Source organism: Manacus candei, unplaced genomic scaffold, assembly GCF_025592945.1.
Source record: "Manacus candei isolate 608988 ecotype Guabito, Panama unplaced genomic scaffold, ASM2559294v1 h1tg000034l, whole genome shotgun sequence".
NCBI lineage: Eukaryota > Metazoa > Chordata > Aves > Passeriformes > Pipridae > Manacus > Manacus candei.
In genome coordinates, this window is record NW_026138082.1 from 6,591,931 (window position 1) to 6,615,467 (window position 23,537).

A 23,537-nucleotide genomic window follows, 5' to 3' on the forward strand; every position below is an offset into this window, starting at 1 on the left:
TGGAGCTGATGAGAAAGAAAAGTGGAAGCAAGGAGGCCTAGCAACAAAATAAACAGGAAACCTTAAACCGTCCTTTCCTTCCATGAGCATATCACCACAGAAGAGCAGGAAGCACAAGATGTGGCTGCAGAGTACAGTGCTATGCCCCTCCCTGCCAATAAGGCTTCCAAGCAGCTTTCATGTTACATATGGACCAAGTTTTGCATAACTATTCTGCACCTTCACGATCACTGCTTGAACTTGCCTGAGGTCCTACACACACCTGCCCCCCAGGCAAGAAAGCAAATGCACTGGACTGACTCCAGGTGCGGATTTAACCATACTGCAAAGCACAGAAGGGGGTTTTCATGACAACCAGGACTGGTGAGGAGTTCACAAGGCCTGTCACAAAACCTGTTGGTCACACCTAGCATCCCTGGTGGGATTTGAGCAATACATACACTGCATGTCCAGCCCACATTCACCTGCAGATGCCTGGAGCCAAGCAGAGCACCCAGGTGCTGGCACTCCAATGCACACAGACCTAACGGAAGAGAGAAGGATCACAGGGAAAAATCCATCCTGCAGAACTAATGCTGTTATATGTGACCCTGCACCCTGAGGGGTTACAGGTATTCCTGACTGCAATACTGCAAGAGGTGTACAGCCTTATCCTGCCCCTCCAGCCCAGTCCTAGGTCTTCTGAGACAGCAGAGAATCCTTTGCTGGAAAATTTTTCATATGGTCCATTTCAGGGAAGGTTTGCACTGCAAAATTAGGATAACTTAAAAAAAAAACCAAATCCAAACCACCACAACAAACTGTTAAAAGAAAATGGGTTTTCTCCTTTTATCCTTGTTCTTTTTTCACTTTTTGAATGGTTTGCCTTTTCTCCTCATCTCCAAGATCATTATTTTATCCTTTTTTTTTAATTAACACTTTTTTTTTTTAATTTTCACCTTAATTCAAAAGTACACAGCTCCACTTTTGAAGACTATCTTTTAGGAATAGTCTCCCACCAGGAGTAGGGGAAAAGTATCACAGTAAATCAACCAGCAACAGGTACCTGTAGCAAAACGTGACTAAATTCAAAGACAGGCAACTCTAGAAAACCTATTAACACAGTTTTAAACTGCAAATTGACTCCAGAGACCAACAAGCCCCTCCTCTTCTCTGCATGGGCACCTACTCAGTCTCTAACTGAACTGCACATTTGAATGAAGTTTAGTCAACAACTGCTAAAAGAGGGATCTGCAAGGTCAGATATTTAAAGGCCACACAAAAGCAAAAATGGATGAAACGAATAAACCACTACAGAAATTGGATCTACAAAATCTTTCAAAGATTTTAGAAGTCTGAGAAAGCAGCTACCTGAGGTGGAAATGCCCCCCCATGTGAGTACAGAGCACATTTATTACTAGGACAGAAGTGCTGTCATCAGATCTACACTGCTCAAACAGGGACACAGTTCAACATACCTCCACAAAAGGTTCCTCCTGGTCAGGTCTGGCATAGTAAAGAATTCGAATATTCAAAGGCATTTGTCTCTGTTTCATCATCTAGCAGTTTATTTTGCAGTATCCACCACTCTATCCCTGCTCTAGTGGCAAGAGTTCTAACCCACAAGCACGACAGACAGCTACTGGCCATGGGGTGCTGTGATAAAATTGCTTATATGCTTCTCTACAATTACACTTTCTGTTTCCCCGCAAGGGAGAGTGAAACTTCCACAGTCATCATGCCCAAATTTGGACTTTATTCAACAGAGATTTCCTGGCAGACCTACTTTAAATTGGTAAAGCCTGAATATATTACAAATAAAAGAAACACACCTTTAGAAGCAGTTTCCAGTTCCCAATACATATTTAAATAAAACAATGAGATACAAGCTCCTAGTGTGGCCAGATCTCTCCCAACTCTGTTCTTTGGATCACTGGCTCTCCTCCTTCATTTTGGTTTTATGAAAATGGCATGCAAATAACTGAACAGTGAAATCTAGTGCAATGTATGACTGCCCTCAGCTCTGAGAAAACAAGAAAGGCTTTTTTTCCCCTCATCTTGCAGTTCACAAAGCACCAACATTAAGAAACTACAAAAGTGTAAAAATATAAGCTATTTGGGATTAGAGGCTGCTACATTGCAAATGACAAGTCCCACTCTCAAGCTCCATTTTTGAACAGTATAACACACTTTGAAGATAAAAATGCTCAAAAAAAAGGCAGTAGAATTTAAAGAAAACAAGTTTAAGACATATAAGCAGATCACTTTTTAAATCATCATAAAGATATTTCCCACTTTGGGAATTATCTGTCTTTTTAAATTTATCCCATATCCTTAGCACAGCAAGTGTTTGAGCATTCAGAAATATAATTTTAAAAATGTGTTCAAGCTTATTTCCCTTAGAAACTAGGCTTTGTATGCAGAAGAAACAGATAGATAACAAGCACATGCATGCCAAGTGGTTAAAACAGATTGCCAAAGACCCCTCATGAAAAAACCAAAGTCCAAGGATAAAACTTATCCATCTTAGAGCCAATATTCAAACAGTATTGCTGGGTGCACCCAAGAAAAAAGGATCTGGCACATCACCACATTTGAGTTTCAACCAGGACACAGGAGTTTGTGTTGATGTTTATGCGCATATATACATTCTAAGGTTGTATTTGTAGCATATAAATACAATAAGAATTTAGCAATATCCACCTGTATAGCTTTGCAAAAGACTAACATCACACGATCAAAATATTTACACAATTTCTGGCTGCACACCACACAGCTCCCAAGTAAACACCTGCTCTTTCTAGGGAGAGAAGAAAAGAGGACTGAAGGAATAGGAGTACATTTGTGAGACAGATAAAAGTCTTGAAGAGACCTCTATGTGAAGTAGAAACTGTTATAAAGAAACACCATAAAAATTCTCAAAAGAACAACTGCTAAGATTCTTAACAGAGGATGCATACTTGATATGCATGTGCTTCATGTAAAGGCAGAAAGAACTCACCTCCCAGCTTTTAGAAGTGGGCTCACTGAAGAAGTTGTCTATCATGTCAAGTTCCTCCTTTTCTACCACGACAAAACCTTGTTCTTTGGCATCTTTCCCATATATTTCTGGTGACCACTGAACAAAAAATGTGTATAAGTGATCCACCCTGTGAAGAAAAGAGGAGGAGACAACCATTATTCAGTGGTCCGTGAACATAACACTGTCACGTAGTACAGAGGTCTTGCCCAATGACAAAGCAGGGACAACCACACAAATAGGATACTCGTGTACCTCCACCCTCACATATCACACAAAGCAACAGCTCCCCCCACCTGGCAGCCTGAAACATTTGAAGGTTGCTCTGCTTTCACTCCCCTCAATGTACTTATTTAGTTTGACCTCCAGGATAAAACAAGCCATGAGATCACCAGTAAAGTCTACACCACATTTCTAGCTGCCCTTTAAAAGTTATAGAGGCTAATCACAAAACAATCTTCATTCTGTTAGCATTATGAAAATAAGTTGTTACCAACAGCTTTGCTAATGATATTATACCAGGAGTACATGCTCTTCCATAAATGTAGTCAGCTCTCAGCCACTGTCTTTAAAGAAATGGTCCTTGACAACATCCGTAACAAAAACATGAAACAGTTTCTGATAAGGAATTTATGTAATATGTTGAAGTTAAAATGAACACATGCAATTTCAAACAGGAATATGATAATGGATCCACTATACAAGAAGTTGAATTGCCAGTAAAAAAATAAAACACATGGTAAAGAGGGCAGATAGAAAGATAATAAGTGCTTATGGCACTGGATCTGTCTCCACTTACTCATCTGAAAGTTTTGTCCAGCAATTCCTTGATCAATACAAAACATGAAAAGTCTTAAGAGAAATTTAGGCATTTTGCCCCTATATTTCAAGAGTTATATTAAGATTATTTAGATTTATTTATATATATGCAAAAATAATCTTAAAATACCAACTCAGCTCTGTTGCAATCAGTTCAGGATCACTAGTATAATTCCAGAGATTTTTCCAATTGAGTCTACATTTTTTCTTCTATACCCCTACCAAAGAGGGCTAAAGTTTGATGTTAGGTCTAACTGCATAAACTGACAGCCCTGAAACTGTTGCCTGCTCACAAGAGCTACACTAATTCACAGTCAAAGTGAGATATTTCACAGAATCATAGAATGGTTTGGGTTGGAAGGAACCTCAAAAATCATGCAGTTCCAACCCTCCTGCCATGGGCAGGGACACGTTCAACTAGACCAGGCTGCTCCAAGCCTCATCCAACCTGGCCTTGAGCAATTCCAGGGACAGGGCATCCACAACCTCTCTACGAAACCTGTTCCAGTTTCACCACCCTCACAGTAAAGAATTTCTTTCTAATATCTAATCTAAACTTACCCTCTTTCAGTTTAAAGGTATTTACCCTTGTTCTATCACTACATGCCCTTGTAAAAAGTCCCTCTCCTGTTCTCTTTTAAGCCCCCTTTTTGTACTGGGAGGCTGATATAAGGTCTCCTCAGAGCCTTCTTTTCTCCAGGCTGAACAACCCCAACTCTTTCAGCCCATCTTCATAGGAGAGGTGCTCCAGCCCTCTGATTTGGATGTCTGGAGGGGCTTCAATCACTTTTGCCTCAAGATATTTCGCTCCAATTTCCACTCCCCTCAAAAAGAGTAAAGGATTTGCTTTGCTTCATCATGGAAATGCCCTCTTAATAAGAGAAAAAGAAACAAGTTACCATTGCCATATTTTTCTTCTCTCCTTTGCACATTCACAGATGCTTTTGTGGTGCATGGCTAGGAGATGTTCTAGCAGAATTTAAATTTGTTATCAAATAACAACTGTACCTGTGAAACATTTTAATATGTATAATAAATACAGTTTTAGTACAATTATCCTACATTTTTTGAACACCCAACACTAGTTCCTGAGTTATCAGCAGCCTCCCTTCCTCAAGAACAAATAAGGTAGTTAATGCTGATATCGAAGTAAAAATTTTAGCTGCTGCTCATTCCTCCACAGAAACACAGACACAAAAGAGATCAAGGTAGTACTGTGCAAACAATCGGTCTCTGGGATAGTTCTCACCAATAATTGCCTGGAAAAAGCTAAAAGAGGGTCACACCCCCATTGTGAAGGGTTCCCTCTTCTTTGTGAGAAGCCATGTGATTGCTTACATGTTTGCACTGATCTAAAACCAGTGAACTATGGAAGGCTCTTCTAAAAGTCATATCATCTCATTTCAGTCAAGATCTTATCTTCTTCTAACTGCACAAGTTTCCCACATCAATAGGTGCCACTCAGCATGCCCTGTTCCCTTCACTTGCTCGCAGAGGCTTCAGAAAGAGCAGTATGATCATCTCTTTGCTAACTAATGTGACTTTTAACTGGAAAAGACATTTAACTTGAGCACTGTGTATTTTATGTACAGCAGTTCTACTCTGGAAAACTAACTACTTAATTCCTACAAATCCCTAAGAATGAACAATAAAATTAATGGTTGCTGCTGGCTGGCTAAGATCAGTTTTAAAGCACATTCATGCAGGTGGGTGGAGGAGAGCAGCATACTCTGATCTCAGAATTGCAGAACATATTTAGGTTGTAAGGTTGTAAGGCACCTCTGGAGATCATCTGGGTCAGTTCCTGTTTATAGCAGAGCTAACTTCCAGGTTACAGGAGGCTGCACATTTCACATTTGCAGTTGTGAAAATCTCCAACAGTGATTCTACAACCTCTCCATGCAACCTGTTCCATGCATAGTGAGTCTCATGGGGTTTTTTTTCTCTTCTATCTAATCAGTTTCCTCTGAGGCATGCAGCATGTGATCTGAGAAGGGTCTGGTGTCATCCTACTTTTTCTTGTCCCTTCCCCTCCTTTTTTTAACCCTATGTCTAAAAGGAAGAGGGCATTAACCACTACCCAAGTTGTTTGGCTGTTCTTCCTTACGTGAGCCTGCAAGAAGCAAAATTTTTTTACTGACATATAGAGTTTGCTGTCAACCTCCCCAACTCCTTTTCTGCAGAGCTACTCCCCAGGCCACCTGTCCCCAGACTGTACTGCTGCAGGGACTGCTCCACCCCAGGTGCACACTTTGCATTTGCCCTTTCCGAACTTCCTGATGTTTCTGTCAGTCCATTTGTCTGTGTTGAGGTCCCTCTGAACAGTAGCCCTGCCCTCTAATGTATGAACACTCCCCAAATTTGGCATCATCCCCCAAAATGGCAAAGGTGTGGTCTGTCTCAATGTCCATGTCACTGATGAAGGCATTAAACAGTATCAGTCCCCAAGAAATACCACCTGCACCTGGCTGCCACTCAGACTAGATACCAACCCTTCAAGCCCAATGGTCCAGTCAGTTTTTCAACCACCTGGTAGTCTACCTGTCCAAGTCACATCTTGCCAATTTGACTGTAAGGATACTAAGACAGAGTGTGTTGAAAGCCTTACTAATGCCATGGTAAAGCAACAATCCCTTGCTCTCTCCTTGTTCAGACAGCTAGCCATCTCAAATGGAAAAAATATCTGGTTGGTAGAAAAATAATTTGCCCTTGGTAAATCTATGACTGCTGATCTTGATCACTTCTTGCCCTCTGTGTGCTTGGAAATGATGTATGTAAGGACTTGCTTCCCAGGGACTGAGGTGAAGCTGACTGCTCTGTGCTCCCACAGATCCTCCTCCATTTTTCTGACAACGGTTGCAGCATGTGTGTTTCCAGTTATTAAGGACTGCTCCCAGTGATCATAACCTTTCAAAAGATGATAGAAAGCAGCCCAACTTCCTCAGTATACTCCAAACATTTCCTGTCAGGTCCCATGGACCTGCATATGCTCAGTTTATATAAGTAGTACATAACTAAGTTTTCCTCTACAATGGACAGTTGATAAATAAATCCAGACACTCCAGATTTAAGAAGCAGTAGCATAAAACAGAAATAGGTGATTGTAGAACTGATGTCATTCTGAAAATGGATGCTCTGCTAATAAAATTGTAACATTATGCTATGCTGGCATTTTCAAGCTACCAAATTGAAAAAAATTGGAGCCAATTTTTAAATTGAAAAACCACTGCTTGAGGAACTCTCTTACAGCCAACTTGACAGCTGTGAGGAAATTTATCCTAGAACTCAGCAGCTGTTTTGGTGATCATATGCTTATGAGTGTGTCATGCACTAGCAGAGAAACATCAATAAAACACAAAGCACTTGGAAAGAAACAACTTCAGAAACCTGAAGTTAATCACTCCAGAAAGAAAATATTCAAAAGGCTCTAGGTCCAATCACAGCTCCTGGCCTAGAAAAAGGAATTAATTCAGAGGAGTCCTGTGACTGTATTATACACGTGCCTGCCTAGATGACAATCCTTCACAAATTTTATGAGCCCTCATATGCTTTTACCAACTTATACAGACTTCGATGAGTCCTCCTTATAAGACATTAAGCTACAGGTACAAACAGGTTTTCATAGGTTTCATCTATATAGTTTGATATCTTATTATGAGTAGACTAGGAGTACTCTCCTTGTAGGAGGCTAATTCAAAAGGATTCTAAATCTTTTATGCTACCTGTTCCATTAACAGGAACATGGAAGAATGATCCTTCAGCATCTGGACCATCTTAATCATTGTCCCTTTATGCAAAGCCCTGTGTAAGTGCATGGAAGCATCCTGTAGGTATTGAATCCAGCCAGTTGTGCTGCAAGTTCTTTCAGGTCTCAGCTTCAACTGTGTTAAATACAGGGTGTTACAAACTAACACGAGTGACAATCAAGCAATATCTTGCTCTACAAAAGGAAACACCACAGAAACTGAAACAGTAACAAAAACCAAACCAAAACTTACCCATCTCCCCAAACCAAATCTAACAAATCAATGAGGTAAGATGCCAAGACTGAAAAAGAGAAGCAAGGCTCAATTCCTGTTATTTTTCCTCCTTGAAAATCTGCCTCCTTTCAAGAAATAAACTTAAAAAAAAGAGCAGGTATCCTCTCAGCAGCATGATCTCAGTGCAGTCTTTTACATGAACTTCAGTACAAATTTTACATTCATAAACCAAACCTGTCTGCCAAATTTATACTATGAGAAAATCAAAGAGATTTACTTCTTGACTGATGAACTAGTCAATGCTATTATGTGCAAGCTATTATTTACAAACAAAGAAATTCTGCATTACTATCTCTGTCCCAGTGCAAGGCATTTTCTTCTGCAAGACACTAAGGAAATCTGTGTCCTAATTACTGAGCTACTACTACTCAAAATCCACTAGGGTGGGAAATCTACCTACCATTTAAACAAATCCATGTACTAAGAGCACACATAGACTTACCCCCTAATACTGTAAGCTATACCCATTGCAAGACTTCCCAGCAAAAAAATCAGCTTCTTTATTTGTGTCCAAAAGCATGGGTTTCTCTCTGCTCAGCTGAACCTGTCATGAAGCTGCCCTAGCCTAAGTAATCTGTATATAAGGGAACTCAAGACGCCTACTATCCCCTTTACGTGCTAAGGTGAGCACTCCTGTGATCAAACAGGTAGCACAAAGGAGTCCTGTAGTGACTGATTAACTCAGCCACACTGTGCAGGTCACAGGGGGATGTGTGCCGGGACACACTTGGCGCCCTAGAAGCCATGCAGGAAGAGAGAACGCCTACAACAGTCACAAAAGGCAAATGAGACTTAAGATTTAGACAGCCTTCATAAAGAATATCAGCCTTGAAGTCTTCTCTCTGTATTAATAATGTTTCCAGAGGCTTCCATTAAAAAAAAAAAAGTAAATTAAATGGTAAGTACATTTTTCCCTCTAGTGCCACTTTCCTGCAGCCTCCAAGGCCAGGAAAGCAGCCTGCATATGGAAGAGCAGCTCTGCTGGGAGGAGTGGGCTATGGGGTCCAGGTTGAAAATGGAGCCATTTTCACAACTGATGACAGATGCTGTTTTAACAGCAAACACTAAGAGACCATGGAAAAAATGTAATTAAAAGCAAATCAGAGGAAGCTTTAACTTACGCTGTGATTACAGACATGCAGACCAATTTCTTCACAATCTCTCTCCAGGTTTGGACTGTTAGTTTGTTTTGGTGTTTCGGTTTTGTTTCTTGTGGGGTTTTTTTGTTTGTTTGGTTTTTTGTTACTATCACTTACACTGCTTTGTGGCCAACAAGATGAGAGTGATATCTTTGGTATTTTCATACATGAATATAAACTGCATTCCAAATAGTTTTAAATGAAGTAAATTATCTCATATATTGTATCTAAAATACATTGCAAAGCTATCCCACATGACCTACTATCCACGGCACTGTCAAGATGCAACACTTATAATTATATACTACGCAGTACTGATGCAAGAATATTCTCAGCAGGTAGGAAGCATTGAGTTTTGCTTTGGGAAGGCATCCAAGAGCTTGGAGAAAACACTGTCTTGTTCAAGAGGCAAAGACGTCTTGCATTAATACAAAGGAGTAGGGCTCACATTTAATTTCTGCTCCAAGTTCTACATGATCTTTTATGCAATTCTGTCATGTTAAAACAGGCATGCATGAATAGCACCAAAATGACCCAATCTTATAACCAATCATTCACCTCTAATTTTGATCAAGATCTGAACAGCCGCCCTGATATCAAAGATCTGGTCTGTCAGCCAACACAGCCACGTACTGCTGCAGCAGCTCACTGCAGTAATTACTTTTTTCTCATTATAAAAACTGAAGTACAAACCAGTTGTCAGCACCTCAGTTTATATATGGATTAGGTCTGCTCACTCTTCAGAAAGTTTCTGCTCACAAAAAGACAAGTAGAAAAGCCATTTTCCAAGTCTGTGGTAAGAAGTTGGATAGATTTACCTGTTGCACAGAGCAATGATTAGAGATGACCTCAAATTCAGCTGAGCAGCTTTATTCAATGTTAGATACACTATCCCCAATGCAGTAACTGACCTTGTGTTATATTACACCATCACTCCATTCCTTGAAGTATTTACTCACACGTCCACCTAGAATTTTCTGAACCCGCCCTTTTGCAATCCCTGAGGAGCCAAGGACTGAGATCAGCAGATAGCAAGCAAGCCAAAATCTATCCAGCTACACTCCCAATGGCACATTCCAGCTGGATTAAACCTCTCCCTCTCCTCCAGGGAGAGTTCCAGGTCAGCAACTTCCCTACAGGCAATCAAAACACTAATTTCTAAACCACTACAAATAAACACTTAAATCAACATACATGCTACATATTTGAAATTAAAATTATTAAATAAAAATAATTTTAAAAAAAGATTGATTTCATCTTAAATAAACAGCTCTGAGATGGATCACAAGTTCAGCTTCCTCCTTCCTGGTATCTAATTCATCAAAATCAATGATTTTGGTTCATCAACAGACCAGAGAATTCCTCTAGCTGCCTTCTAGCAAAAGAAGGATTAGGGATCTGATTCCTCACAGACAGTGAAAATTCTTGGGTGATTTATGTGGAAAATCACAGACCTTCACCTCTCTAGTTTGTTGTCTTACTTTTTGCTATAGTACTACATAAGTACACAGAAACATTTATGTTCTTCAATTTTATTGCAAAGGGACTATTTTTTATGGGCCTGAAGGCAGAAATTATCACACTTGTTTAGTTAGGAGTGTCTCCCTTTTCCAACATGATGCCCTTTGCTCATGTGAAATACCTGGGGTTTTTTAGCACTGACACCTTAGTGGATTCCTTGACTCTCCAGGCACTGCTCCCCTTTACTCCTTTCCCTTACTTTCTAGACTACAGGGGAAACCCAGACCATCCTTCAGTTCTTTTATCACACGTTAGCTGCACATACATTCCTCTTTCCATCTTCAAGTGGCATCTGTACCTTTCTTCCTTCCCACTGGGAGCCGTGTTAGACCAGCAACAAACATTGCTTTGTTTCTGGCATGCAATGAAATGAGGGCACCCCTCTCCTAATCTCAGCATCCCTGCTGCATTTCACACCTTGGACCACATAGGGAAGATCAGATTCAACTTGAGAAAGCAACAGACAACTTTAAAAAGTAACAGACAATCATGTTTTTGTGCTAAGAGGACTGCAGCTTACCTTTCCCGAGGAACAGCAAACCAGTACTCTGGTTGCTTTATCTTCTTACTGTACTGCTGAGACACGGTGGTGTTCTGAGACACAAAGGACTTTCTCATGGGCTTGCCTACTTTAATGCACAGAAACATTGGAGGAGTCTTGCTCTTCTCCTCTTTTGAAGGAAGCATATCTGAATGAGACACAAAAGAAACAGGCTGCTTACAGGAAAAGTACAAAAACTGTGGCTGATAAAACACTGTGACAAAGATTAATAATCTTGTGCAAAGCAATACTCAGAGGCATCATCCACAGAATTACACCTGACTTCAACAGCACAACTGATTTAATAATCCACATTCATCCTAAACTGTACCCCCCTCAGCTGTAAAGCTATGTACAGAATAACCCTGTAAAGCAAATAGGTAAGATGACCAGGCTGGGTGCTGCCTGCAACATGAAGCAGGCAAGTAAAGGGGACAGTGTTTGACTGGGTCCTGGAAACCCATCCAGCTGAGGGGTAATCCTTTATGCATGCACACAAGAAGCCTAATCGGTTTCTCAATTCTGATGGTCAGACAGCCATATAAGCACCTTTTATCTGCACAAGTCAGGGCCAAGCCTAAGAGCAGTTTAAGCTCCTCAAATTGCTAGTGTGAAAAACCCCTGCTTAATAAACTCTAGCCTTAATCACACTGAAGTTGCCTTCTTCATTTTAGGAATACACATACAGCCAAATATAACTAGCAAGATAAAAACCCTTCTGAAAGAAAGGAAAAATCATTTTAAGAACTACTGTTTTTAAAATAAAGACTTCACCCTAATCATCCCCCCCACCTGATTTGGATGAAGGGTATGTCCACAGGTTCATTAAATTACCAAGAGAGGAGCATCAATGCTCCAGGACACGCTAGTGCTTGGAGGCACTGGGTAGAAATGGTAGTATGCATACTATCATTGTGTGCATACTATCTGAACTAAGACTTCATTTTGTTATATGCTTTCCAGTAGTAGCCTGAATTTTGTGATAACACAGTAACAATCAGGAAAAAAGATCAGTCAGTAGGACTCTACATATATTCCTATTTATCACTTCTTTAAAGGTTTCCATAGCATGAAAGACACCTGACATACACAAATAGTTTCAAGAATACTTTGGTAACCCGCCTTAGAGCAATGCACTACTACTTTGGATACTCTCAGAAATACACTGACATACTTCCATATGGCAACAGATGCAATATAGAGTGACAATTCATAGACCATGAAGTGTCCTTGTCAATAGTGAAACTGGATGACATTTCACTGTCCTTCTTAAACCCAGCAAACAGAGGTAAAGATATATAAACTGTGATCACTGGATATGGGAAGAGCACACGAGCTACTTATCAAACTAGAAGCTTAGAGAATTTGAAGATAGCAGATAATATAAAAATGAAATATACAAGAGTAAAAAAGAGACCAGGGAAAGAGGAAATTTAGAGCAGAATGCAATCAATTCAAAGGTTACCATCGTAATGCTGCCCAAGTCTCAGAGGAAATAAGGATAACCAGAGACCTACCTTCAATTGGCACTTGAATTTTCTGCAGCAGCCACAGTCTGATTTCTGATTGATTGTCTAACTGTGTTTCTTGACAGGTCTTGTCTATAGCTGGTACTAAGGAAGAGTCCACAGACTCTTTCAGGTTCTTTTCCTCTGCTGCTGCTGAGCTGATTTCTAATGAAGGTGCTTTCCTTTCAACACAGCAGGAATCAAGCTCCATACTTTTAACTGTATGGACTTCATTAGCTTGGGACTTTGAACAGCTAAGTGTAAGGTCTATGCCAATTGCTTTATTGTTTTCACCTTTCTGGATTTCAGCCTTGTGTAAGTCTTCAGATGACTGAGACCCATTCCCATCTTTATTGAGGTAAAATTCAATAAGTTTATCTTTCTCTAGCTCTTTCTTAGTGTCCAACGCATTCTCCACCTTACCTGTCGGGGAACTGACACATTTGTTTACTTCTGGAATAACATCTTGCTTTTCACACAGCTCTAAGTCTAAGTCAGCTTTAGGTTCAACACTGTCCTTTTTTTCCAAGGAATCAACTGTCAAGTGCTCCTGGACTTCTGTAGTAGGTTTGGTTACCTGCTGCTTAGTTCTCCCCAAGTCCCGGGGGTCTGCCAGCAAGCCTTCCATTACTGAGATTTTCCTGTCCAACCCTCTATCCATATGAGATGATGTCTTTTCCAGCTCAATGAAGTCATCCTCTCCTTCTCCTAAACGCGATTTTTCTTTGGTTTTGATATCTGAAGCATTTTTTTCCCCAGAAGGGTCCTTGGCACATGGATCCACAGTAAACTTTTCCAAATGTTCAGTGGCAGTGATGTTGTTGGGAAACTCCACAGAATTTGATTTGATTGAGCCTGTACTCTCAGATGACTGAAGAACTTCAAAATCAGCAGACTTTTCCTTATCTGAAGGCTTTATCTGTTTGGAGCCCAGAGCAACGGATGGATCTCCATTCTGTTGCCTCTTTTCCTTGCTGAGGGATTTGAATTTGCTGAAAGGATTGATATCTTTCTCAGAGGATAGGTCTTCCCATTCTCCTGGCCTGTACAGAGGACAAAGATCCTTTGGTATGTCACTGTCAGGGGAAATGATGGATGTACATAGGATGTTAAAAGCAAAACGGAAACAGAAAAAAAAAACTGAAAGGAAAAATTAAATAATATACAAACTTAAACTGTGACGCTCAACGAAAAATTATTTTCTCCAAAATAAACACAAAATTTTGGAAATAAGTGACTTTAAAGAAAATGGAGAAAAATGCTGAAAGGATAATACCAAAATAAAATGAGTAAACCACTTGGCAGAATATGCCACATGGGTGAAGAAATGGTGCAAGTGTAATAACAATGTGCAAGTCAACAGAAGTTCAGTAACAGAAAATCACAGGACATGTATTTAGCTGCTGGAATTTCATTCAAATCATATTAATACTGTAATTTCCCAAACCTGACAATGTGTCAACCTCTGCAACCATCCATGCTTCCCTAGTCGGTACAAATGTATTTTTGAGAAAAAGCAAATTGGAGATAAGTCATGTCCTGTTTGAACATATTTACTGCAAAACAGTAACAGGCAACAGAGTTGGTGTTTTTTTCCTTTTATTTGTCTCCATTACTCAAACATACTGTTTCAATGCAGCTTCCTCAAACGTTTCTTTTTAAAGCAGGACAATCATAAAACATTTCAGAATGGAAAATTCTGAAAAAAATCTATCATCATAAAACTTGAGCTCTTCATTACTGCAAAAAAGTCTGAGGTGAATGAGAATACAAGACCCTCATCACTTAAAGGTTACTAAGAAGTTACTAAACACTCTAGTAATGAGCATAACAAGTATCTGGAAAGTTTTTCTTGAAATGAGAAAATGGAGGGAAGATGATGAATTCCACTGATCAAACAGGTATTGCCTGTAAGAACAAAACCTTGCTTAGAACAAATACATAAGCATTGCCTAGTCTATGCATAAAAGAAAGTAGCTCACCCAGAAAGTCTGTTATGCATTATAGATTATAACTATTGATGCATTTCTGGTTTGAAATAGAAGTATTCCATAGACTGGTATTTCTGTAAGTCCTGAAGATGGCAGTTAAGGTCCTGTTATCTTTAAAAGTTTTAAATACTCCTCTCAGAACAGTCCTGGTAACACAATATTGGTCCAAATCTAACCCTATTTGCTTCCACTGAAATAGCCCTAGAGACAGGTCAGTGCAAGGGCCCAGCCACACCAATGCTTTTATTAATTACTGGTTTGTACTGGTCTCCTTTGCACTTCGGTTCTCATACGCATGACCGATTTGCCTTTAATGCCACTTTAGTGTTCTAAAAAGAAAGTGGAAGAACAACACAAGTGAATCATTCCTTTGCTGACACTTTCCTCCCCTTTTTTACTCTGCTGCATTAAAACTCGTCCCCTCCATTCCCCCCTCTCCTGCCCCTTTTCCATGACCCTTACTGAAAATCTACAAATATAAGTTCAGGAAAGAACACTCCTTACGATGGCAATGCATCTTTAATCTTCATGTGAGAGATGTCATTGTAGAGAGCTATTGAGACAACCTCCTCCATGGGGCAGATGAGCCCATATTCTTCACAGCCATTCTCAATTACCAGAGGATCAGATTTATGTGGGTCAAACATGATATTGTTTGGAGTTACTATCATGACTCCTCCAACTACACCCTAAAATAGGAGAAGAGAGAGTTAGCACATCACATATAATGCACTTATCATTTATTATTGGATTTTAGGCTATTATCCTAAAAAGCAAAACCTCTTTCCTGCCTCTTTGTACTGTGTCATGCAATCTTGCTAACAAAACATTCTGTGTTCCAATTGAATCAAGTCAGACATTGTAAGAAGAACAAAGAAAAAAGTGTCTTAGTAACAACCAAGTTCTTCGCAGGTAAGGAAGAACATCTGAATTATTCAACTTTCAGTGCTGACTACTACAAGATAAAAATGTGACTGTTAATCAATCTCTAACAAAATAGATTAGTGGATTTATTTTTTTTAAAAAGGATGTAGTTTTTTATTCTAAATGCAGCCATCTTCATTTGATACATGAATTTACATGCAACCAGCACACCTGAATGCAGTCTTACTCAGGGAAATGTCCAGGCTACTATGCTAAACTACACTATATGTCTCCTTGATCTAGTCTCCCAGAGGTACATGCAAAAAGCTTCTCTATATAGGGATCTGATAGGAGAGATCTTCTCCCCAAAATAGAAGCAGCTTCTACTACCAATCCAAGCATATTTTGCACAGCTGTAGAGGACATATTTAATTCTTCAAAACGTGCTCTACCCATGAATTTGAAAGAGGCTGCATCAGCCATTACTCAACATCAACTCGTGGCAACTGACCATTTTTCAAGATTTACAAAGGAGATTTCCAATGTCTCTCTCCTGTACCCTCTCCTTCAGAGGAGTTACAAAATTCACCAGACCAACTCAGAAGCTGTGTGTAAATCATGACAACTGACAAATAGGAGCCACAGATCAACTGGAGTGACTCACACTGCAGATATTATTAACTATTCAAGGTCATTTGCAAGGCAAGCAAGGAAGTCTCGCAAATAGGCAGGTAAAAGACCACAAGCTTGGTTTGTTGGTTTGTTTTTTTTAATGAATAAGATATCAAGCTGATGGCTTGGCACTAGCAAGTGAGTACCTGAATGCCTGCTCCTCTGTTAAGCAAAGTCCATATGTATTTCACATTTGCTTTTCCTGTATGACCCAGTTCACAAGCCTGGTTTGTGTCTGGGTCAAAGAATCGAAGCCAAATGCAGAGACATGTAATGTAACTCTAGTATAGCCAGAAAAGCAATACATCAATAGGCTGTGCTTCCCACTGCGGGAAGCAAGGCAACAAGGGATTTTAGCTACTCTGGCAAAGAAGCCATCTCATTTTAAATTGTTCTGACTGCAAATTACTTTTTCAGTCCTGCAGCCATAAAACTGGCAATCTGTATCCTCTGCACCTAACAAGCATCACATACAAAGTGACAGTATTGCCCTAATTTACATGCAAGACACCAAGTAGTTCTCTATTACTTTCTACAAAATAGCAGACTGCAAAATTGCAGAGTGGTTAAATACAGTCTACATCCACTGAAGCCAGAAACTGTAGGTGTAAACACATCCATCTTAGTCAGGACTAAGGGAAAAAATACGTTGAAATGACAATGATTAGCATATCCAGTGTTATAAATTCCAGAGAATTTGAAAACCCAAACATGCAGATATCTAACTGAAACCAGAGTCAACAAGAGTAGATATATCAAAGTAGGCGGTTGAAGAAGACAGTGTCTTGCAACCTTGAGAAGCAAAGCAGGTTAAAATACTACCCAGGCTTTGTGCCTTTGCTTCTAAAACAGCTGCTGTAATTTAGGGTTTGCAGTCGTGGTGGGTACACATGTATTACAAGAATGCTTACACAAAACAGAAAGAAAAGGTTGTATAAAGCAATACTTATCTTTTTATTAGGGCTTGCACAACACTAATTAAAAAGTGCAGAAGCAACATGGACATATTTGGAAACACTGCTCTGGGAATAGTTAAAATTTATCTTGAAGTCATAAATGAAATAGATTGGCATGTACTCATTTTATAAAGCTGTTGCACAATTTAATGGAACTTGGACAACTAATCCTGACATGTCATAACTCTAAAGTGCAGTTTTCTCTCTGTATGCACTCTATAGCAATGCACTCTTACACAGATAATTGGTAAGACATAATAATGGAATAATGACGGGTAGAAGAGCTATTCTTTCATAAAGCTATTAGCATAACAAATTAAACAACTGAAAGAACAAAATTATACAGCATATTATCACAGTATCAATAAGCACAGCAGTAACAGATAAAGCCAACATAACGTTTACATTCTTTAAAAATATGGAGCACAACTGACTCCCCCACTATTCATATCTTACTTATCCAAAGAGATTTTGCTTTTAAAGAATCTCAAGCAATGCCCAAAAGTCAGGTTTCACCTACCTTACCATCTGTGAAGTAACGACAATTCATTTTTAAAAATTTGACAACCACAGGCTCATCCTCTTCTGAAGTAGAGGACAAGACTCTCTCAACTGGTTTGAAAGCCTTTCTTGCCAAATCCGCATCCTTAGAAAAGAGAAAGTTCAGTGCAGAGCAACAGGATCAGAATACTATATTTTCAGATTTTGAAAAACTAAAAGGCCAGGTTCAAACAACTACTTTCCTTTTGCTTAAGGAAGAAAAGCAATGGTTATGTATGTATGTATGTTCACTTCCCACAGCATCCTGTATGGAAAAAAACCCTTGTAACATTACAAAAAAACCTCCATACAAACAACAGGTAAGAAATTAAAAAATACCAAGGCAAGTCAGCTCACCAAAATTCAGTGATGCACTCTCATTAAGAGAGGGCCTGCCCTGCCCTGCCATCTACACTGAAGACCTCTGCTCATAGAGCACTAGTGTGATTCCCCGTGCAGGTGGCACAGAGGCATAAGGCTAAAGTTAAACACAGTTATTCACTCTAAGCTTCTCTCCACTTTCCTTTTCATTAGTTATGGATTTGAAATAACTAATTACTTTTACATCAGCCAATATTAAAGATGTTAAAGGCAGCTAAACTGCCTAAAACTACTGTCTAAAAATCATCATAGTCAATCATCCTTCTAAAGAAAATGAAAGATCAGCTGTGCCAAGGCCTTTCACAAAGATTAAATCCTATAGTCTTGTCTAAAGACAAGTCTATATATGGGTACCACCATAATATGTTTAACTAGAAAGATACTGACTGCTCAGACTAAACTAACAGCCTCTCTCTTCAAGGATCCCAATGCAGGATTCAAGACTCTGGACTGCAGAGCAGTATAAAAATCTCCACTGTGAAACACTAAATGATTTTTCATATTTGACTTTCTATTCTTTAAAAATTACACACTGGACTATTTTCAGTTGTTTTGATAGACTCCAGGCCCAACTGAACTTGTAATGGGTTCCTAAGCTCAGACAGAATTTCCTTACTTTGGAATTTTTTTTAAGATACGGTAAATTTTGTAGTACAGCAAATTAATTTTACACAATACACTACACACAAGGCCTGTAACCTCAAAAAACTGCTATTTACACAGCCTTGAATCTCAACTTCAGAATCAGAAAATATTTTGAGAGTTTAAGACCAGTGAACCCATGTTTGACTTACAGGGAGTTTGTCATATTCAGCATCTGATGATGAAGGAGAAACAGGAGCACCAGAACTAAAAGACGACAGTCTTGCAGCACTTGTCTCTGGCACAAAGAGAATCTAAATACAAACACATTTCAGAACAGTAAGGCACAAGCTGTAAAAGGTTATTCAATATAAATACTACATTCTTCTAGAAAGACACCACAATATTGATCACTCATGACTGCAATGCACTCCTTAACAACTACTTATTCTAAAGCCCTTCATAGGTGATGATAGTGGGGCACATGCAGGTCTAATTGCAGGATCTAGCTCTACCTTTTGTTTTGCAGCACAGGTAAGAGAATAAAACACATTCTACAGATTGAGAACCTTTTTTCCCCCCTAAGATTTGCAATCCCAGGTTGCCTTGCAACTACCGCCAACTAGAAAACAAGTAACTTCAAAATTACTATTAATAGCCATTAACTTGTAAAAACAAATTCTGCTCTAAAGTGAAGGCCATTGCTGAAAAAGAGGGATTTTTAGTGCTAGAAGTTTATAACACTTCACTACGGGTTATCTGTTTCCAAAAACATATTTGCATCTCCAAATCTAAGAAAATATTCTTTATATGAAGCAGCATTTTAGCATATACTACAATTGTAAGAAAAAAATCCCAAATGTACAATGCTAATATAAGCGTATATAAAAATGCAATGCTTTGTTTGAATTTCCACATTCCCTCACAGTGAACATTACAGATTTTTAGTACAGGAGTACTAGAATTGCAGTTCACCTTTGGACCTCCACCCAAAATAAAAAGTGAGTCATTTGTTCCAAGTCTCAGAGCAAAGAAAGATATTTCTAAATTTAAAAAAATGTTCAGAGTTTAGTTTTAAACTAAAAATGTTCAGAAAAATGAAATTATTTTCCTTATCCCAGCTTCTGTCTGCTGGGTATTCTTAGGTAAGTCAAGCCATCTCTCTGTGCCTCAGTTTCCCTATATGCAAATCAGGACACTTGAATCTCTTCATGTCTGTGAAGCAGAAGTAGAGATCTGCTCTTCATGAACCAGGTGTTAGTCTCCATATTTGCCTTTCCAATACTTGACTCTCCTAAAAACATTCTCTCTCCATTTATTTCTTATCTTACAGGAGACTGACTCATTCCCAACATAATGGCAAGAAGCCATTTCAATTTCTGTATCTAACTTTGTAATTCTTTAATGCATTATATATTGCATTTATTTAGACTTGCCAAGAATTCAACTCCCTTGCAACAACTGCATTACCTTATTGAGCTTCAAAGTCATCTTTAAGCTTTAGTGACAGCACATAAATAACAAGCCAGATATGGCAATTACAAAGCTCTCCCCTTCCCCCCCACTCCAAGTAATGATCTACTAAGTTTCACTTTGAGGGAGGGCTTTAAATTACTGCCCCTTATCCTTGTATCCAAGTACCTAAAAGATATATCTAAGTGCTAAAAAGCTTTTAAATACACAGCAAATAATAATGCTTCAGGTATTAAAAAAAACCCCAAATAAATAAAAGATTTACCTGGCCTGGCACAATGGTCTGCGTGAAAAGCTTATTGAGCTCCACAAGCTTGTTTGGGGTGACGTTAAACTTTAATGCTATGCTGTTTATGGTGTCCTGATTTCCAGCCTGAAGAAAGAGTTGAAGCTTAAGGTATAGTGAAAACATTCAGCACACCAGCTGAACCAAAACCCACCTAACAGACTGTTTTCAGGGAATAGACCTGATGACCTCAATACACCCTCTATTTAACAGCTTAAGTGATAGACCAGCATAAAAAAAAAAAGACAAAACTACTCTCTCATATTATACAGTAGATAAAGTGCTGATGTGTTACAGATGTCCCTCTCCTTTCCTGTTAAAACCTTAAAGCAGCACCACTGTATTTAGAACTGGTCTGGCAAGGAAAGCAAGGTCAAACACTGCAAAGTTCACTACACCTCCGGCAACCACCACACATCAGGCATTTGTGTTGTTCCCAGCTGGGACACTAATCTTCCACAGCAGCTCTGCATGATAGAGAGTTGAGTGCGGTCCCTGTTTAGGGTCCTGACAGCTCACAGACTTTCTGGGCAGAGCTAGTCCTCTGAGCTGCCACAGCAGCATGCTGCTGTCCTGCTCCAGCATAGCCAAAGAGGTCTCACCATCTCGAGACCAAGCACAGGCCAACCACCTGATGACCTTAGCAACACTGTGGGAATGGAAGTATTTTTCAGAATAACAAAACAGTTGCTCTACTAGAGAGCTATAATGTAGAAGTAAAAATAGAATTGGCAGCTGCAAGAAAAGACAGCGGACCTGGGCTGAACAGATTCAGGATGTCAGCTCTCCCCATACAACAATATTTGGAGCAATCCCTATTGAGACAGGTGTAAACTTCAAAATTATTTACTAAGTGCTTTCAGTTTTGTGCCACTGCCTCCCTCTTGACCTCAACAGCTCCATTTTCAAAAAGCAGATATGAACACACCACAAACCAGTACTTACAGTGTATTCTATGGTACCATGGGGTTTCTGAGAAACCATTTTCTTCTCTTTCTTTTCATTGGTTTTGTTTTGATTGTCATCTAAAGAGCAAAAAAAAATTCAAGTAATTGACTTTCAAGATTTTTGTCTTTCAGCATGTTTTGAAAGTGATCTACAGGATGTGCAAAAAGGAGCTGTAAACAGGAACAAGAGAAGACATTAAAAATACCTATTAGGCCTTAAAATTGCATTGTAAGGCAAGAAGAACTTCATCAAGTACAGCAGATTTAGTAATCATTCAGGAACTCTGCAAGAGTAACGTATACACGATACCATATCAACAGAGTACTGCTCCTATGTTTTCCTCTGTGATTCCTGCATAATTCAGGTGTTGGATCCAAGTACTTTGTACCAGCAGATGAATGGATGCACTGCTATTACCTTGGTACGAACACAACAAATACTGGTTAATCACCACTTCACCACAAGTACATTATATTTAAATACTATTTTAAACTCTGAATCTTAAAGTATGCCAAGAGTTCTGCAAAACATGCATGTATACGGTCAAGCATGAGAAAGCACAAAGCTCATGCAGAAGACATTTCCTATCAGCTGCAGTTCAAAATCCACTGCCCTTGCAGAAACCCTTGCAGGACCCAAAAGGCACTCAGGAGCTCTCAGCAGCATGAACAAGGTAGAGATTTCCAATTTTTACTACAGCAGTGGGGGAGTGAAGCCAAGGATCAGGTATGATGCCAGCTGTCCAGCCAGCCCCAGCCCCATGGGTCTCACCTTCCACTGCCAGACCCAGACCCACACCCACATACCTGGGGGAGGTGAGGGCAGCATGCAGCCCCAGCTCCAGGAGTGGGGATGGGGCATGGTGAGGCAATTCATGGCTGCCCCGCTCGCCCAGCCTGATCGCCCCAACCCCTCAGGAAGGTTCTGCTGCCTCTGGCAGGTTGCTGCAGCCTGAACAAGTTGGGAAGAGGCGAGAAGACAACGCAAGGCTGGGCCCAGCAAAACCAGCAGCCAGAACCAAGAGCCCAGAGACGCTGTCCTTCTGGGAGGACCGTTCCTGTGGTCCAAGCTGGCAGCTCTGGAAGATCAGGATGGAAAGGACAGGGAATGGCAGCACAGGGCTTCTGACTTGCATTCCGGCTTTGCTGCAACCTTTGCTATTTCCAGGGAGCAAGAGGTAGATAGTAAAAACAAGGGCGAGGACTGGCCTGCCCCACTGTAATGTACACAAGAAACAAGGAGGGGTCGAGAATCATGCTGCACCTGATCCTTCTGCTGGCCCATGTCTACAGCAAGATTAGTGCTGTGGAGCTGCCGCAGTGTCTCCCAGAGGCTACTGGAGGGACTATCTCCTTCAGTCAGAAGAGACTCACAAGAGCCCTGAACACACATCCAGGCAGTACTGCCAGCTTACCCCACTCCCCACCTGCCAGGGATGCAGTCACAAGAAGTGCACTGGTTAGGGATACAACAGAGGCAGAAAACATGTAGGGACCTAAACACACACAATTTAAGTACATGTGGATAGTACACATGGCATGAATGACAGAGGTAGAAAGAGAAAGATCAGGATGATGCTGGCTTTTCTCTAATAGCATTTTGGGATAGAGCATCAATCATCTCAGATATTTCATCTCCAAGACTGGAGACCCACAGTGAAATTTTTTCTGACCATTTGTATTTTCACCATTGTTTCACCACCTTCCTATGATCAAAGTCAAAGCAGTCTGTGCTGAAGGATGGAAAAATAGGTCAAGACAGCATTAGCAGGGCACAATATTAAACTATCAGAAACAAAATAACAACATGAAGACAAAAAAAGTGACAAATACTGGATATTTTCTTTATCCATTATCTACATACAACTGCCAATATGGCACAATGCTGCCTGAAGAAGCTCCCCCAATTAACAAAGAGTGAGTCTACACTATTTTGTGCTAATAGGAGGTACCATTTTGGTTACTCCAGGATAGCTAGAACTACGTATCACACCCATGCAGGCAAACCACCTAAGCTGTTTGCAACCTATGACTGGAGAAAGAAAAGAAAGGTTGATAGGTAGACTTAATCTTCTAGTAAATTATTTGGTCTAGCTGGAAAAAGTAGACAAGTTTTCAGATATTTTAACCTTTACTTATATCTGAAACAGTATACAAGGTAGGAAACAGTTAAGAGCAATTATTTCACACTAACTAGACATGCAACAGTATGATCTTGGAGGTGTGGAAATAAAGTAGCCCAGACAGATGTAGGGAGAGAGATTTTGTACCTGTTGAAT

At 39.8% G+C, this 23,537-nt stretch overlaps 1 protein-coding gene across 11 annotated transcripts in view; it reads right to left on the reverse strand.

Moving 5' to 3' along the window:
- NCOA7 (nuclear receptor coactivator 7) overlaps nucleotides 1-23,537 on the reverse strand; it is a 91,787-nt gene that overhangs the window by 5,935 nt on the left and 62,315 nt on the right. For 8 of the 11 annotated variants that reach the window (XM_051792143.1, XM_051792141.1, XM_051792142.1 and 5 more), the window contains 8 exons: nucleotides 21,257-21,336; nucleotides 20,291-20,398; nucleotides 18,765-18,866; nucleotides 17,570-17,695; nucleotides 15,062-15,246; nucleotides 12,576-13,642; nucleotides 11,038-11,206; nucleotides 2,981-3,128 (listed from right to left, as the gene is read on the reverse strand). In XM_051792143.1, coding sequence (XP_051648103.1) covers nucleotides 2,981-3,128; nucleotides 11,038-11,206; nucleotides 12,576-13,642; nucleotides 15,062-15,246; nucleotides 17,570-17,695; nucleotides 18,765-18,866; nucleotides 20,291-20,398; nucleotides 21,257-21,336 — 1,985 coding nt within the window. Of the gene's footprint in view, nucleotides 1-1,457; nucleotides 1,905-2,980; nucleotides 3,129-11,037; nucleotides 11,207-12,575; nucleotides 13,643-15,061; nucleotides 15,247-17,569; nucleotides 17,696-18,764; nucleotides 18,867-20,290; nucleotides 20,399-21,256; nucleotides 21,337-22,065; nucleotides 23,325-23,537 lie in introns of those variants that run through there. The other 3 variants (XM_051792148.1, XM_051792147.1, XM_051792152.1) reach the window with 3 other exon arrangements.